This window comes from Grampus griseus, assembly GCF_964374135.1.
Source record: "Grampus griseus genome assembly, chromosome: 11".
In the NCBI taxonomy this organism is placed as follows: Eukaryota; Metazoa; Chordata; class Mammalia; order Artiodactyla; family Delphinidae; genus Grampus; species Grampus griseus.
In genome coordinates, this window is record NC_139005.1 from 27,598,739 (window position 1) to 27,617,524 (window position 18,786).

General features: G+C 34.5%; 1 protein-coding gene across 2 annotated transcripts in view; it reads right to left on the reverse strand.

Moving 5' to 3' along the window:
• Positions 1 to 18,786, reverse strand: part of CPNE8 (copine 8) — a 211,403-nt gene that overhangs the window by 52,492 nt on the left and 140,125 nt on the right. For both annotated transcript variants that reach the window (XM_082666811.1, XM_082666812.1), the window contains 3 exons: positions 18,699 to 18,745; positions 10,267 to 10,448; positions 4,025 to 4,152 (listed from right to left, as the gene is read on the reverse strand). In XM_082666811.1, the coding sequence (XP_082522937.1) occupies positions 4,025 to 4,152; positions 10,267 to 10,448; positions 18,699 to 18,745 (357 nt within the window). The remainder of the gene's footprint in view (positions 1 to 4,024; positions 4,153 to 10,266; positions 10,449 to 18,698; positions 18,746 to 18,786) is intronic.

Sequence of the window (18,786 nt, forward strand, 5' to 3'; positions counted from 1 at the left end):
TGCAGCAAAAGCAGTTCTAAGGGGGAAGTTTATAGCAATACAGGCCCACCTTAAGAAGCAGGAAACATCTCAAATAAACAACCTAACCTTGCACCTCAAGCAATTACAGAAAAAAGAACAAAACAACACCAAAGCTAGCAGAAGGAAAGAAATCATAAAAATCAGATCAGAAATAAATGAAAAAGAAATGAAGGAAACAATAGCAAAGATCAATAAAACTAAAAGCTGGTTCTTTGAGAAGATAAACAAAATAGATAAACCACTAGCCAGACTCATCAAGAAAAAAAGGGAGAAGACTCAAATCAATAGAATTAGAAATGAAAAAGGAGAGGTAACAACTGACACTGCAGAAATAAAAAAGATCATGAGAGATTACTACAAGCAACTCTATGCCAATAAAATGGACAATCTGGAAGAAATGGACAAGTTCTTAGAAAGGCACAACCTGCCAAGGTTGAATCAGGAAGAAATAGAAAATATGAACAGACCAATCACAAGCACTGAAATTGAAACTGTGATTAAAAATCTTCCAACAAAGAAAAGCCCAGGACCAGATGGCTTCACAGGCGAATTCTATCAAACATTTAGAGAAGAGCTAACACCTATCCTTCTCAAACTCTTCCAAAATATAGCAGAGGGAGGAACACTCCCAAACTCCTTCTACGAGGCCACCATCACCTTGATACCAAAACCAGACAAGGATGTCACAAAGAAAGAAAACTACAGGCCAATATCACTGATGAACATAGATGCAAAAATCCTCAACAAAATACTAGCAAACAGAATCCAACAGCACATTAAAAGGATCATACACCATGATCAAGTGGGGTTTATTCCAGGAATGCAAGGATTCTTCAATATATGCAAATCTATCAATGTGATACACCATATTAACAAACTGAAGGAGAAATACCATATGATCATCTCAATAGATGCAGAGAAAGCTTTTGACAAAATTCAACACCCATTTATAATAAAAACCCTGCAGAAAGTAGGCATAGAGGGGACTTTCCTCAACATAATAAAGGCAATATAGGACAAGCCCACAGCAAACATCATCCTCAATGGCGAAAAACTGAAAGCATTTCCACTAAGATCAGGAACAAGACAAGGTTGCCCACTCTCACCACTCTTATTCAACAGAGTTTTGGAAGTTTTAGCCACAGCAATCAGAGAAGAAAAGGAAATAAAAGGAATCCAAATAGGAAAAGAAGAAGTAAAGCTGTCACTGTTTGCAGATGACATGATACTATACATAGAGAATCCTAAAGATGCTACCAGAAAACTACTAGAGCTAATCAATGAATTTGGTAAAGTAGCAGGATACAAAATTAATGCACAGAAATCTCTGGCATTCCTATACACTAATGATGAAAAATCTGAAAGTGAAATCAAGAAAACACTCCCATTTACCATTGCAACATAAAGAATAAAATATCTAGGAAGAAACCTACCTAAGTAGAGAAAAGACCTGTATGCAGAAAGTTATAAGACACTGATGAAATAAATTAAAGATGATACAAATAGATGGAGAGATATACCATGTTCTTGGATTGGAAGAATCAACATTGTGAAAATGACTCTACTACCCAAAGCAATCTATAGACTCAATGCAATCCCTATCAAAGTACCACTGGCATTTTTCACAGAACTACAACAAAAAATTTTGCAATTTGTATGGAAACACAAAAGACCCCGAATAGCCAAAGCAATCTTGAGAACGAAAAAAGGAGCTGGAGGAATCAGGCTCCCTGACTTCAGACTATACTACAAAGCTACAGTAATGAAGACAGTATGGTACTGGCACAAAAACAGAAAGATAGATCAATGGAACAGGATAGAAAGTCCAGAGATAAACCCACGCACATATGGACACCTTATCTTTGATAAAGGTGGGAGGAATGTACAGTGGAGAAAGGACAGCCACTTCAATAAGTGGTGCTGGGAAAACTGGACAGGTACATGTAAAAGTATGAGATTAGATCACTCCCTAACACCATACACAAAAATAAGCTCAAAATGGATGAAAGACCTAAATGTAAGGCCAGAAACTATCAAACTCTTAGAGGAAAACATAGGCAGAACACTCTATGACATAAATCACAGCAAGATCCTTTCTGACCCACCTCCTAGAGTAATGGAAATAAAAACAAAAATAAACAAATGGGACCTAATGAAACTTCAAAGCTTTTGCACAGCAAAGGAAACCATAAACAAGACCAAAAGACAACCCTCAGAATGGGAGAAAATATTTGCAAATGAAGCAACCGACAAAGGATTAATCTCCAAAATTTACAAGCAGCTCATGCAGCTCAATAACAAAAAAACAAACAACCCAATCCAAAAATGGGCAGAAGACCTAAATAGACATTTCTCCAAAGAAGATATACAGACTGCCAACAAACATATGAAAGAATGCTCAACATCATTAATCATTAGAGAAATGCAAATCAAAACTACAATGAGATATCATCTCACACCAGTCAGAATGGCCATCATCAAAAAATCTAGAAACAATAAATGCTGGAGAGGGTGTGGAGAAAAGGGAACACTCTTGCACTGCTGGTGGGAATGTGAATTGGTTCAGCCACTATGGAGAACAGTATGGAGGTTCCTTAAAAAACTACAAATAGAACTACCATATGACCCAGCAATCCCAGTACTGGGCATATACCCTGAGAAAACCAAAGTTCAAAAAGCGTCATGTACCAAAATGTTCATTGCAGCTCTATTTACAATAGCCCGGTGATGGAAACAACCTAAGTGCCCATCATCGGATGAATGGATAAAGAAGATGTGGCACATATATACAATGGAATATTACTCAGCCATAAAAAGAAACGAAATTGAGCTGTTTGTAATGAGGTGGATAGACCTAGAGTCTGTCATACAGAGTGAAGTAAGTCAGAAAGAAAAAGACAAATACCGTATGCTAACACATATATATGGAATTTAAGGGAAAAAAATGTCATGAAGAACCTAGGGGTAAGGCAGGAATAAAGACGCAGACCTACTAGAGAACGGACTTGAGGTTATGGGGAGGGGGAAGGGTGAGCTGTGACAGGGCGCGAGAGAGTCATGGACATATACACACTAACAAACGTAGTAAGGTAGATAGCTAGTGGGAAGTAGCCGCATGGCACAGGGATATTGGCTCGGTGCTTTGTGACAGCCTGGAGGGGTGGGATAGGGAGGGTGGGAGGGAGGGAGACGCAAGCGGGAAGACATATGGGAACATATGTATATGTATAACTGATTCACTTTGTTATAAAGCAGAAACTAACACACCATTGTAAAGCAATTATACCCCAATAAAGATGTTAAAATAAATAAATAAATAAAAATAAGGCAGGGTTTCATAGAATTTGCAAGTGAGTCAAGACAAACTTTTTAGTGATTTTAAAAGTGGTGTCTAATTTACTTATGCATTAGTAAAAAATGATAAGCAAGAGTATATAGAGCTTTACATTAAACATTTTTTTCTACAACATGAATTTGGAATCATCAGCTATTATATTCTGATCTCAATACCATGTATTATATACAGGTAGAACTCTGGGAATTTATAAAATTAGCTAATATATTAATTTCAGAGAGGTTAAAATAGTGTGCCCTATATATCACTGAAAGGCTTCAGTTGTCTTCATAGAATTCAGTCTCTTTTTACTTCTGAGCTACTATAGAATATACATTAGATATGAATGATTTACATAATTGAGATTATGATTGATATTGCTCTCATGGATGCCTCTTCAATGAAAAAAAATTTTTTCCTCAGTCGAACAAATATAGGTCCTAACATAAGCCAGTGTATGTTTCTTCATTTGAGATTCTGATGTAAAGTTCTTATTGAAATATCATGATAGCTCAATGGAGATTTTTTTACTGTATATCTTTTCCCTCACTTTCTTGGAGGTAAATTAGAAGAAAACAACTTTCATTTGTGGAGTCAGGCCAACAATAATGTTATGATTTCACTCTGGTCCAGTACACTAGAATAAATAACTTATCTACTCCCACTTACCTTGCTACATGATTAATTACAGGAGCAAAGTTGGTTGGCCCATACAGTTGTACAGATTTCAGACTCCTATAATAAGCCTCCATGACACCCTCAATGCCATCACAGTAGGGGTTTTGAGGGTTCCCATTCTGTAGAAAGTTACAGGCAAAAAAAAAGTAAAGAATGAATAGTGTCTGTAAAGCTCAATTAAAAAAGAGAATGATACAGGTTCATACTCATAAAGCTTTTTGGATGAAAACTCAGTTATAGATTTATAATAGTAAAACATAATAATAAATTAAGTGATCAACATAGATTACATTTACATAGATTGTGATATGAGGTAATGTGCAATCATTAAAAATGGATACTTTTCAATTAAAGGGCAGGAGAAAATTCTAAATAATCTTGAGAAGCTGAATATCATGACATTTTACAATTAATAATGTCTTATTTATACACAGGTCTGTGTACATACAGAGATAAACATATAAAAATCTAAAAAGAAGGAAACAAAATGTTAATATTTGTTATCTCTGAGTAGTTATAAATTGTTGATTTTTATTTCATTGTTTAGACTATTCTATATTTTCCAAGTTTTCTGCAGTGACATGTATTCAAATCAGAAAAAAAAATTCTATCAATTCAAACAGTTTTACTTTATAGAAGCAAAAATGTAAACTATCTGCCATATGCACATTTTCAGGCCACAATTAATAACCCCAACTAAAGAAGTGATCAGAGGGAATGTAATTTGGTGTGAGTAGCATCAAAACAAGGTAAAGAGAAAAGAATCAAAGAAACATATCCATATTGTTCAAGGGAATTGGAGCTTACCACCGGAGTTCTTATTCTGCAGATAGTAACCCAGAAGGGCAACTTTAAACCTGGAGATCTAGTCTAGCTTTCTCATACTTTGAATGCTCTATTAGGTTTAATTCTCCTAGTCCAGCTTCCGCAAATAACACAAATAAGGCAGTGTTATCTATTCCTATGTAGCAAATTATCCCAAAAGTTAGTGTCTTAAAACAGTAGGCATTTATAATCCCATACATTTTTTTAGGTGTCAAGAATCCAGAAGCAGCTTAGCCAGGTGATTCTTGCTCAGGATCTCTCAAGAGCTTGCAATCAAGAAGCCAACCTGGGCTGCAGTCATCTGAAAGCCTGACCAGAGTTGGAGGATCTGCTTCTAAGAAGGCTCACTTACATGGTTTGCTGGCAGTAGGTCAACACGAACTCTGCATAGGGCTGCTTTAGTGTTCCAACAACATGGCAGCTAACTTCCCCAAAATGAGTGATCCGAGAGAGAGAGAGAGAGCAAGGAGGAAGCTCCAATAAGCTCCTAGTCTTATAAGTTGCATAGCATTACTTCTACTTTCATCTATTTGTTAGAAATGAGTCACTAAGTGTAGCCCATACTCAAGGGAAGAGGAATTAGGTTCCACCTCTCGAAGGGGGTAATATAAAAAAATTTGTAGCTCTATTTTAAAACACTAGGGACAGTAACCATGCTTAAACATAGTCAGCAGTAATTTTAGCATGTATGTTTTTACCTGAACAATCAAAAGTGACTAGTAATTTATAACTTAAATTTGTTGAATTCTATATACTAAGCTTTATATTAAAATATTTACATACATTATATAATTTTTATAGTATAACAATCTAAAAAAGTAGATAAAATGCTATTATTATTCTCACTTTACAGATGAGGCACTGAGAGCTTAGATATTGTGCCCAAAGTCACGCAACACCGGTAACAGAGAAAACATTTCCAGAGCCCCATCTCTTAACCAGCAGTATACCACCATATTACAAAATCCTAGCATTTTGAAAGACTGAGGATCTTAGGGAACTAAGTCAGATGTTACCAACCATTTCAATTTTGTCATTTGTGAAAGAAGGATTTATAACCATTGTCCTTTTAATTTTGTCTTTTTATTCAAACTTTTTATTTTTACCTCATGTAAATTTTTTTAAAACATAAAAATAATAAAATAACTCTTTATATTATAAAATTGCCTACAGGAATTGATTGAAATTAAAATGTGAAAGTTTAATATTTAGCACAAAGCAGTGACTGGTTGGTTTTGATGTTAATCTGAGCTGACCTTTAATTAGCCTTCCTTTTAATAAAATTTTATGGTGTTCTATCTCTTGATAAGGTATAAAGCTAATTAAAATTAAAACTCATTACTGATTTGGGGCATATAAAAATGTATTATATATCTGCCTTAAGGGAACAATTACAAACCAGGATAGTTCTGAGTTACTTTTTGATCAGCATTTTAACATTTTGACTGGAGAGATTTACATTTCTATAAAATTATGCATTTCCTTTATTCCTCTGGAAATAATAAAGTCACCATTTCCCCCACCATTTCATTTATCTTGATTAGAAAGATTTTATAAATCTTAAAAAAAACATTTCTTAAAATAATTATGTGGAGAATTAGTTTTTGCTTGTTATGACAAATAAAAATAAGATTATGTGTGGCTCTAACACAAAAGTAAAACAGAATGTTCTTGAAAATAAGTACATTCAATTTTGTTGTTTATTAATGAAGAGGGCAGTGGATGCCCTATTTTATATTTCCTTTTTAATTAACAAACTTTTCCACTTCTGAAATAATGAATGTTAATTTGTAGAACATACAGAAAGTATAAAGAACAAAATTCAAAATGAGCAATAATCCCACACACAGACTTAAGTGAGGAGTGTCCAGCTCTCACCAGTTTTTTCCTTTCATTTGGCTCCCTGAGGGATTGTACTGGAGATTTAGATTCAGTTCTGGAAGTGAAGTTCAAAGTCTCTGTTGCTACCTATAGCCTATAACAATTTTCAGTGGGGCTAACATGCTGCAAAATGCTCAAGAGAGCTGTTAGGAGCTGTTGCTTTACTCTTTGAAATGTATCTGTAGCTGCCCAGAGACTGACTGCTTACTACAGGGGAAAGTTGAGAGAATTTTTCCTTTTATTCAATAAACAAATATCTATTGAGCTTCTATTTTCTGCATGCAGTGTTAAAGACCTTTGGTGATTATACTGTTGAATTTAGTTGGAAGAAAATGTGTACATATAAATATTAAATTGCTCGATTTCTATAATTGCCAAAATAAGTGAAAAGTATGCCAGTGATTTTAGATATTTGGTAGGAGAAATCACTTGGACAGATGTAGCATTTCTCTCTATTGATCAACACAGAAGACCTTCTTTTAAGGGTCACTGGCTACATGCCCATTAGATATACTTCCTCTAAAGCCTTACACTATAAGGAGTCATCAAGAATCATCATGAGACATGACATTCTTTCCACAACCAAAAGTGCTAATGTGGTGATATTAGTATATTTTCCTTTCTTTTTCTATTCCCTTTTCTTTTTCCACTATATCTATTCTTACACATATTTCAAATGAAAAGCTGGGGCTTACCTTAAATCCTTTTGATTGAGTAAAGCTCAATTTCAACATCTGTGCTAGCCTCAAAATCACAATTAGGGATTTTAAATTTTTTTTAAAGGCCTCCCTTGCTATCTGAAAGATTATTTGAATTTGGGGTGATAAACAGATTAATGACTGTGAATACATATCACAAATTCTTACCATGGAAATATGAGGGTTTGGTAATATTAGGTAGTACACTAATTGCCAGATTGACATGGACTGAAGTTTTTCTATTTGCCATTTTCAGCACCTACAGATATACATTGCAGTTATTTAGGCTGAAGTTAACACAAAAATCAAATGGAGCACTATCTCTCTGAAGACCTACTTAACCTTTGCCTTTCTTACTTATTCAAGAAAACAAAAGTGCTTTGAAAAAAATTAAAGTCATATAATTATTAGGTAACATTAAAGGTGAGGCATTATCATCATCATCAACATCATCATTGTTGTCTCATCAATTTTAGAAACTATTTTTCATGAATTTAAAGGGTTATGATCTCCATCCTATAAATATTTGAGTTGGTTTCAAAGAATCTTTTAAGATGCAACTAATAAAAAGGTCCCTCCTTTGCATAGGTTTGGTTACAAGGAATGAATGTGGAGGTAGGAAAAGCAGAAAATTAGAGGGAGAGAAAAAGGAAAAAACAATCATACACAAAGGTGAGAAGAAACTTATGGAAGGAAAATTAATCAGTATCATTTAGTTTAACATAATTATTCCTTTTCTTAAGCCTTAAAATAGTTCATGGCCTTTTTCCTGAGGCACTTAAGACTCAGGAGCACATGAGTGATTTTCATGGTCTTATAAGTTTCTGGGAGAATTTAATTCTCTAAGGCATAACAAAATCTCAACAGATATTCATTTTTATATGACATTGGTGGTTGTGGCATGTGGGATATTTCACAGAGGAAGAATTAAAACCTCGAGCAACCTTCCCCGAAATTGTGTGGAATAGAAAAAGCAAGAATAAGTATAGGGAAAAAAGTTAAAATATAGCTCTTAAAATATATTTAAGGAAGATGAACTCTAATCATATGAAAGCTTCTGGGGGGGGGGTATGTGTGTGTATGTATGTATGTGTGTGTGTGTGTGTGTATATATATATATATATATATATATATATATATATATATACATAATGGTGTTAATAAAGGACATATCTGAGACGTGGGATTATTACAGATGCTTTTATAAAAAGTGGTTTAGTAGTGGTTAAGAATGTGGATTCTAAAATAAGACTGACCTGGGTTCAAGTCCTGTCCTCTGTAAACCTGATTAACTTCTGTGACTGAGCTAAATTATACAACTCCTGGGGGGTACTCTTTTCACTGTATTTAATATGAGTGGCTCTTGATAGACTAGTGTGATGTGACAGTTGTTATACACCTATCCGATAAGAATTTTATGAAGATTATATAAGAAATGAGTATAAAGTACCTGGCTTGATACTCAGTAATTACTTAATAAATGATTGCATTATTGTTTATTTCTATTTTTCTTGCAGAACTTAAAAAATATATATATTACTTTTGTAACAAGAATAAAAACAATGAAAAAAGATCTACAAAAATATTGGGCATGGAAGAGTTTACTTTTACAATATATAGGGTAGGGTAGGGAGGCATTTCTGTTAGGAAAATCTAAATTTTTTCCAAAATGATATCTAACCATTCCTCCATTGAGTTTCCCATTATTTCATTAGAAGGTGCAAGTGAGAATAAGACTGATTAGGTGTATAAGCACCATCTGTGTGAAATTTATTTTAAAGGTAGAATGTAGTGCATTGCTTACTTGTAATAATACAGCAGGAGTAGATTTATGTAAATGAAACATTAAAAAGAAAAATATTTATTCCTGTCATATTTACTCCATAATATTGAAACCATAATTAATTATAGCCATAATTATTGCTTCACATTTGAAAAAAAATTCCAGTCATAACTAATCCTTTATATTTGAAAAGAAATGACATTTTAGAAGATGGAAGATTAAGGATAGCTACACATTCTTTGATACCCCTCCCATTGAGAGGTGTTTCCCCTACCTTGAAACTGGGATGAACTTAGTGACTTGCTTGACCAAGAGAATGTAGGAGAAATAACTTTCTGGGACTTCCAAGGCCCTGCAGTTTCTGCCCCAGCCTTTTAGAATACTCACTCTGGGAAAGCTGGTTGCTGTGTAAGAAATATGACTACCTGGAGACCACTACACTATGATGAAGTCTGTGATAACCATATGGACAAGTTGTATGTAGAATGAAGGAAAGATGCCTAGACAACCCAGCTATTTCAGCCATCCTAGCTCAGGCATCAGACATAAGCTAATGAGCCATCTTAGGGGACATACTAGCTCCAGGAGATATGACATGGAGAAGAACTGAGGAATCTAACCAACAGCCAAAATAAAACCCAGATATATGGCTCTAGTAGAACAATTCCAGCCATCTCTAGCCAATCACGGCATCCCAGGTGAGGCCCCAGACATCCTGAAGAATGTACCATCCCCCATTGTATTCTGCTCAAATTCCTGACCCACATATCACGAATATAACAGAAGGTGTTATGCAGCAATAGATAACCAGAATAGAGCTCCTATTTATAGATCAGATGCACTTTAGGTAGATTTACCGCTAATCTACTTAACTGTCTTTTTTCCCATTAGTATCACATTCCTAAATCAATCATTCACCAAAATTAAGCTGAGTGTATAGTCATAAGAAGTTGCTACATGAGTAATTAGAGCATAAGCAGCAAGCCAATGAAAAGATCCAACACATTATTTTTTTCAAAATATCAATTCTTTCAATGTATTCTTACCAAAGCAAACTCATGAGATATCCTTCCATCTGGAGGCAGTTTTGCACCAAAACCTAAAGCTGGGAACATTTTATCACTGTCATAATCTTGAACGATTTCTCCCACTGCTTTCAGTGCCATACCATAGGCATTCAGTTGATAAGGATTCATGTAGTGGAGAGAAGTGGGCTGGGTAGGGTTGCCTGATGACAGAAAAAAATATTTCAAACACGAGTGATCAGGCTAAAGATATAATTTTTGGGACTTATTTCTTGATAACTATTTCAGGTTTAAATATTAAAAATCATGTTTTCTGCCTATATTCATAGTATGTTAAATATCTTCTTTTGGATAAATATTGACACAGAGATATTTATTAAATTAGATCAGATATGTAGAAAGTTTCCCCAAGATATGCTAAAGCATATGCAGATTTTTTCAAAAATTATTTCTCATTGTCAATGTCATAGGCTATTCTTGAGTTTCAGCCACAGAAGAAGCATAAAAGTATTTTTGTTAATCGTATTTTATTGTAATCTTATTTTTAAAAATTGTGTGCCTTTAGTTTGAATCCTTATGCTATAATCAGAGGACCCAACTGATGTAATAGGCTTCAATAATTATGAGGCCTTCTTAAAGTTGTATCACAAACATAAATTGAATATTTGAGACATATCTCAGTTTAATCACTTTTAAAGAGGAGAGTGTAGAGATTTTCAAATTCATGCTAATTAAATATCTAGAGCTGAAAAATTATTCAGAGTTTCTAACTAAACTTTTAGCTAGGAGTCAAAAGGCTTGAAGTCGGGTCTTGCCATTTGCAGGACAACTATATAATTCCCATTATAAAGCCTACCACAGTATTTACTGGGAAGACAAAATAAGATTATGTGTGTGGAAGTGATTAAAAATTATAAAGTACCATAGAAAAGTAAAGTTTAACTACTACTGTTATTATTGTCTGGGTCATCCACAAATGTAGGATGTTTCATTTGAATGAGTATGAGACAGAAAGTAATATATGTGCTACCACTCAAACACATTGAGATTCACATTCAGTTGCCCTAATTATCAGCACAAAGGCAGCCTGAAAGTCCCTTTAGTTTCTTAAGTGAAAATGGAAATTAAATGGGACTTGTAACAGCTCATAAAGCTCAATTCTACATTAAAACATTGTCCAAAGAAGAAATGCCTCAAGGCATAGTTCTTTTTTGATAGGGAAAAAATAATAATAACCACTTGAGATCCAGAGAGAAACAAAATAAAGATCTCCCTTTGGTTTATAATGCATATAATAATACCCAGACCAATTTTGGTTTCAAGATAATTCATTGTGTACATGCATTTATTTTTCCAAAGAGTTATCAGCATTCAAGAGCCAAATGACAAAATTTCTAAAAAAGTGTCTTCTGTCCAAGATGGGCCCTAATGTTCCCCTCAGCTTGCCTAAACTTAAGAAAGGTTGTCCCTGACCTCCTGTCTCTTAGAACATTTACTTTAGAAAACTTGGAATTGTGAATTCCTTCTCTGTTCCTTTGAGGCGTAAATCCTCTACAATCCAGGACTGTCTTCCTCAGGGACGTGGGAGCCATCTCTTTGAAATGTAATCACCAAGAAAAATATCACCTCTGTTGCCTAGTCTCCATGGGAGAGCAGGAGCCTACCTTCAGTAAGTGCTAATTAGTAAACACAGATGGCCTAATCACACAGACCAATTTCCCCTCCAATCTCTCAGTACTTAACCACTAGTTCATCACAGCACTTAAAAACCCTCTCACCTTTTGCTTTGGAGGAATTGAGTTCAATTTCTTTCATTGCAATAGCTTTGATTTCTATTGCAAAAATCCTGAAACAAGTCTTCATTGCCTGTTTAACTTATCTGGTGCAATTTTTCTTTGACAGTTCTTTCTAAAGCAGGGATTTTGCCTCTTGTTCAAAAGCCTACTGGAGCCACAACTAAACGATACCACTACCAAGTTGTTATTTAACACAACTCTCAAATGTAAGAAGAATTGTTACCCATTAGTTGCAATATGCAACTAATTCTATTTCTCTAAGAAAACCACAACTTAAAGCTAAAATAAAAATGCTATTAATACCCCAGCATAACTAAACATCTTAGCCTATCACGCACAGAAGCGCCCAATCCTACCCATTCAAAGATGTTTCCTATCTCTTTGTAGCATCTTCATCCAGACCAATCTCTTCACTATACCACTAATGATGTTTTCTTTTCCATCCCTACCTCTCACTTTGCCACCCTATCCTGAAATTCACTTTCTCCTCCTCCTCCTCACATGCATAAGACAACCTTCCTTATTTATTCCAGCCCTTATTGTCTTTCCTCTCCTACTCTTATGCCCTTGTGTTCTGTACCACAAAATTTGGCAATTCCTTGAATCTGGGACCATATTTGTACCAGCTCTGTAACAGCAGCAATGCATATAGAAAAATGAACTTGTAGTAGGTTGGTAACATTGAGTTATTAGCTAATAACAATAATAATTATAATAGCATAGAATGTAACGTGAACTTACTTCATATCTCACTTAATCCTTTTTCAACAAACCTATGACATGGGTACTTTTATTACACCTATTTTTCAGATCAAATAACTTTCAGATTAAATAACTTGACCAAATCACACAGTAATAATTGGTCAAACTAGAATATGAATCTAGGCAGATTCCATAGCCCTTACTCTTAGTTATAACTCCGCTTAAGGATTTTGAAATATTTTAAACACTGAATATTTTCAAACATATCTGATTTTGTTTTAAATGTACACTACGCCTTTGTAAAAAAAAAAAAAAAAAAAAAAAACACTTGAATAGGCTGTCTTTTTTTTTTTTTTTTTTTTTTTGCAGTACGCAGGCCTCTCACTGTCGTGGCCTCTCCCGTTGTGGAGCACAGGCTCCGGACGCGCAGGCTCAGCGGCCATGGCTCACGGGCCCAGCAGCTCCGCGGCATGTGGGATCTTCCCGGACCGGGGCACAAACTCATGTCCCTTGCATCGGCAGGCGGACTCTCAACCACTGCGCCACTAGGGAAGCCCTTGAATAGGCTCTTTTAAAAAGCTTCATTGAGATATAATTCATATAACTTATAGTTAACCCATTTAAAATGTACAATTCAATTATTTTAAGTATATTTACAAATAAGCAGAACCATCAATACAGTCAATTTTAGAACATTTTCATCACCTCAAAAAAATGTACTTATTTACAATCATTCCCTTATTACTCCATCCAGCCCAGCACTAAACAATGACTAATCTACTTTCTGTCTCTTTAATTTGCCTATTCTGGACATTTCATGTAAATAGAATTACACAGTATATGGTCATTTGTGACTAGGTTTCACTTAGTATAGTGATTTCAAGGTTCATCTGTGTTGTAGCATGTTTTGGCACTTCATATTTCATTCCTGTTTATTGCCAAATAATATTCCATTGTATGAATATACCACATTTTAAAATCAGTTTATCAGTTGATGGACATTTGGGTTGTTTCCACATTTTGGCTATTATGCTGCTATAAACATTCATGTACAAATTTCTGTGTGGATATAGGTTTCCATGTCTCTTGCATATATATCAAGGGTGGAACTGCTGGGTCATATGGTAACTCTACGTTTAACAACTTGAAGAACTGCCAGAGTCTTCCAAAGTGGCTGCACCATTTTACATTCTCATCAGCAGTATATGAGGGTTCCAACTTCTTCACATGCTCACAACGCTTATTGTTTTCTGACTTTTGGATTATAGTCATCCTAGTGGGTGCGAAATAGTATCTCATTATTATTTTGATTTGTGTTTTCTGATATGTAAGTATGCCAAGTACCTTTTCATGTGCTTACTGGTCATTTGTATAGCTTTTCTGAATAACTGGAATACCACTTTTAATTGGGCTGTCTGTTTTCGAGTTATAAGAGTTCTTTATATATTCTAGATACAAGTCCTCTATGAGATATTTGATTTGCTAATATTTTATCCCATTCTGGGGTTTGTCTTTTCACTTTGTTAATTATGTTCTATGGCGCATAAAGAAGTTTTAATTTTGATGGAGTTCAATTTATTTATTTTTTTACTCTTGTTGCTCATATGTTTGGTGTCATATCTAAGAATCAATTGTCAAACCCAAGGTCATGAAGATATATCCCTATGTTTTCTTCTAATAGCTTTATAATTTTAACCCTTACATTTAGATTTTTGATCTATTAAGGGTCCAACTTCATTCTTTTGCCTGTGGCTATCCAGTTGTCCCAGTACCATTTGTTGAAGAGACTATTCTTCCCCCATTGAATTATCTTGGTACACTTCTCAAGATCAGTTAACCTTAGATGCATGGGTTTATTTCTGGAATCTCAATTCTATTTCATTGATCGATATATCTATCTTTATGCCAGACTTACACTGCCTTGATTACTGTTGCTTTGTACTAAGTTTCAAAAATGAGTATGAATCTTCCAACTTTGTTCTATTTTTTTCAAATCTGCTTTGGTTCTTCTGGGCCCCTTTAAATTCCAAATGAATTTTTGGGTCAGTTATCTGTTTCTTCAAAAAAGGCCTTTCAGATTTTGATAGAAATTACAGTGAATCTGTCAATCTCTTTGGAAAATATTGCCATATTAACAATGTTGAATTTCCTAATCAATGAATGTGGCATATTTTTCAACTAATTTAGATCTTTAATTTCTTTCAAAATTTTTTCAGAATATAATTTTAGGGTATAAGTTTTGCACTCACTTTGTTAAATTTATTCCTAAGTACTGTATGCCTTTTGATACTACTGTAAATAGAACTGTTTTCTTAATTTCATTTTCATATTGTTCATTGGAAGTGTATAGAGAAAGAATTGATTTTTATATATGGATCTTCCATCCTTCAATCTTGCTGAACTCATTTAACAGTTCTAATAGATTTTTAGTGGATTCCTTAGGATTTTCTACATAAAAGATTATATCACCTGCAAATAAAAATAGTTTTACCTCTTCCTTTCCAATATGGATGTCTTTTATTTTTTTTCTTGCCTAATTGCCCTGGCCTCCAGTACAATGTAAAATAGAAGTAGCAAGAGCAGACATCCTTGTCTTTTTCCTCATCTTAAGGTGAAAGCATCCAGCTTTTCACCCTTAAGTATGATGTTGGCTATAAGTTTTTATATTTTCCCTTCATAAGGTTAGTAAGTCACTTTCTATTCCTAGTTTATGTGGTTTCATTATAAAAGTATGTTGGACTTTGTCAAATTCTTTTTCTATATCAATTGAAGTGACCATGTGGTTTTTACATTTTCTTCTATTGGTACAGTGTATGACATTATTTGATTTTTGAATATTAAGTCAACCTTGCATTCCTGGGATAAATTTTAATTGGTCAGGGTATATAATTCTCTACATATGTTGTTGGATTCAGTTTGCTAGTATTTTGTTAAGGGTTTTTATATCCATAAAAGATATTGTTCTTTAGTTTTTCTTACGATGCTTTTGTCTGGTTTTAGTACCAAGGTAATACCTCTTAAAATGAGTTGGAAAGTGTTCCTTCCTCTTCCACTTTTGGAAAGTGTTCCTTCCTCTTCCTTTTCCAATATGTGAAGAATTGGCATTAATTCCTCTTTAAATAGAGTTCATCAGTGAAGCTATCTATACCTGGGCCCACATAAACTTTGTGGATAGTTTTTATGGGTCTGTTCAGATTGTCTATTTTCTTAAGTCAGTTTCAGTAGTTTGTATCTTGTATTGAATAAAAATTCTCGCCCTTCTAGTGGTGCTAATGTTCATCAATAAATGAAAGCTAACATTTTAATCCAGTTGGATGTTGGTGTATATGTTTCCTATATTACTAAATAAAACACGTCCAAAAATCATTAACTTGAAGCCACAATATTGGAAAATAAATTTATCATGTAGTCAAAGATAAGCTAAATTAGAATTTGGTCTCCTCATCTCTATCTGTAACTCTACTGCTAACAAGTCAAAATGTGTTGATTAGTAAAAGGATTTTTCTAGATCTGAGTTTTCTTATTTGTATAAGAGGATGATGGTTGGGCTTCCCTGGTGGTGCAGTGGTTGAGTCCGCCTGCCAACGCAGAGGATGCGGGTTCGTGCCCTGGTCTGGGAGGATCCCACGTGCCGCAGAGCGGCTGGGCCGGTGAGCCATGGCCACTGAGCCTGCATGTCTGGAGCCTTGCTCCACAACGGGAGAGGCCACAACGGTGAGAGGCCCTTGTACTGCAAAAAAAAAAAAAAAAAAAGGATGATGGTTGGAGTAAGTGATCTCTTACCTAAAAATTCTATTATTTTGTGAAATGTGAGTGAATGTGAGAGAAATGTGAAGTGAATTTAATGTGAGAGTTACAGCACGTAAACAATTTGAAAAGAAAACTAGATAAATATATAAACTAATGGCAACTTCTGGTAAAAGTTAAAAAATGAGACTCAAGGGTGTGGTGAAAAGGGAAACCTCCTGCACTGTTGGTGGAAATGTAAATGGAAACAGCCACTATGGAAAACACTATGGAGGTTCCTTAAAAATCTAAAAATAGAACTACCATATTACACAGCAATCCCACTACTGGGCATATACCCTGAGAAAACCATAATTCAAAGAGCCATGTACCACAACGTTCACTGCAGCACTATTTACAATAGCCAGGACATGGAAGCAACCTAAATATCCATCGACAGATGAATGGATAAAGAAGATGTGGCACATATATACAATGGAATATTACTCAGCCATAAAAGGAAACGAAATTGAACTATTTGTAGTGAATTGGATGGGCCTAGAGTGTGTCATACAGAGTGAAGTAAGTCAGAAAGAGCAAAACAAATACCGTATGCTAACACCTATATATGGAATCTAAAAAAAAAAAAAAAAGGTCATGAAGAACCTAGGGGTAAGATGGAAATAAAGACACAGACCTACTAGAGAATGGACTTGAGGATATGGGGAGGGGGGAGGGTAAGCTGTGACAAAGTGAGAGAGGGGCATGGACATATATACACTACCAAACGTAAAATAGATAACTAGTGGGAAGCAGCTGCATAGCACAGGGAGATCAGTTCGGTGGTTTGTGACCACCTAGAGGGGTGGGATAGGGAGGGTGGGAGGGAGAGAGATGCAAGAGGGAAGAGATATGGGAACATATGTATAACTGATGCACTTTGTTATAAAGCAGAAACTAACACACCATTGTAAAGCAATTATATTCCAATAAAGATGTTAAAAAAAAAGAAGATATGGCATATATATACAATGGAATATTACTCAGCCATAAAAAGAAATGAAATTGAGTTATTTGTAGTGAAGTGGATATACCTACAGTCTGTCATACAGAGTTAAGTAACTTAGAAAGAGAAAAACAAATACCATATGCTAACACATATATATGGAATCTAAAAAAAAAAAAATGGTACTGATGAACCTAGTTGCAGGGCAGGAATAAAGATGTAGACATAGAGAATGGACTGGAGGACACGGGGTGGGAGGGGGAAGCTGGGGCAAAGTGAGAGTAGCATCGACATATATATACTACCGAATGTAAAATAGTTAGCTAGTGGGAAGCAGAAGCATAGCACAGGGAGATCAGCTCGGTGTTTTGTGATGACCTAGAGGGGTGGGATAGGGAGGATGGGAGGGAGGCTCACGAGGGAGGGGATATGGGGACATATGTATGCATATGGCTGATTCACTTTTGTGTACAACAGAAACAAACATAGTATTGTGAAGCAATTATACGCCAGTAGAGATCTAGTAAAAATAAAATAATAATGAGACTCATGTTCTTATGATATATAACAACTGATTTTAAATGACTGTTCTGTTTGAAACAAAGTCACTTCAAAATACAGTTAAAAGTCCACTCTCTTTCCTTTCTTAAAATGTTTGATATACAAATTAGGAATATCCATACATGGGGTGTTATATGATGGTCCATCTGAATTAATTAAATATAAATGTGTTAACATAAGTAATTCTTAAAAATAACTGAGTAAAAGTAAACTAAGCTACTGTACATGTATTTGAATTACATTTGTATAAATTAATACACAGAAAAGTACTATAAAAATGAGGATGATAGTTAGACACACTTCAGAATTGTAGTTATGCATGGAGAAGAAGGGAGTGTAGAAAAAAATGGGGCAGGGTACACAACGAGCTTAACTAGATCTAAAATTTTCCTTTTAAAAATATGTAAAACAAAAAAGACAATATTTCAATATTTAATAAATTTGAATGGGACTATTATGCACTTTTGTTGTATTTCTTATAGTCTTTTGTATACCTGAACTATTTCATAATATTGAAAAAAGAAAAGTTATCTGAAGTTTGTAGGAAACACTTCAGAAGTATGTATTCATGGAAAGAAAACATCTAAACCTCATGAAAATAAATATTTATTTTTTAATGTAATTGCTGATAATTTTTAATATGGGATAGTCATAATACTCACCATTTGATGCAGTAAAATCAATAGCCACTGTGAAATTGATTTGTGTTCTAAAATATAAGTAAATTAGAATCATTAATAACTGAATAAC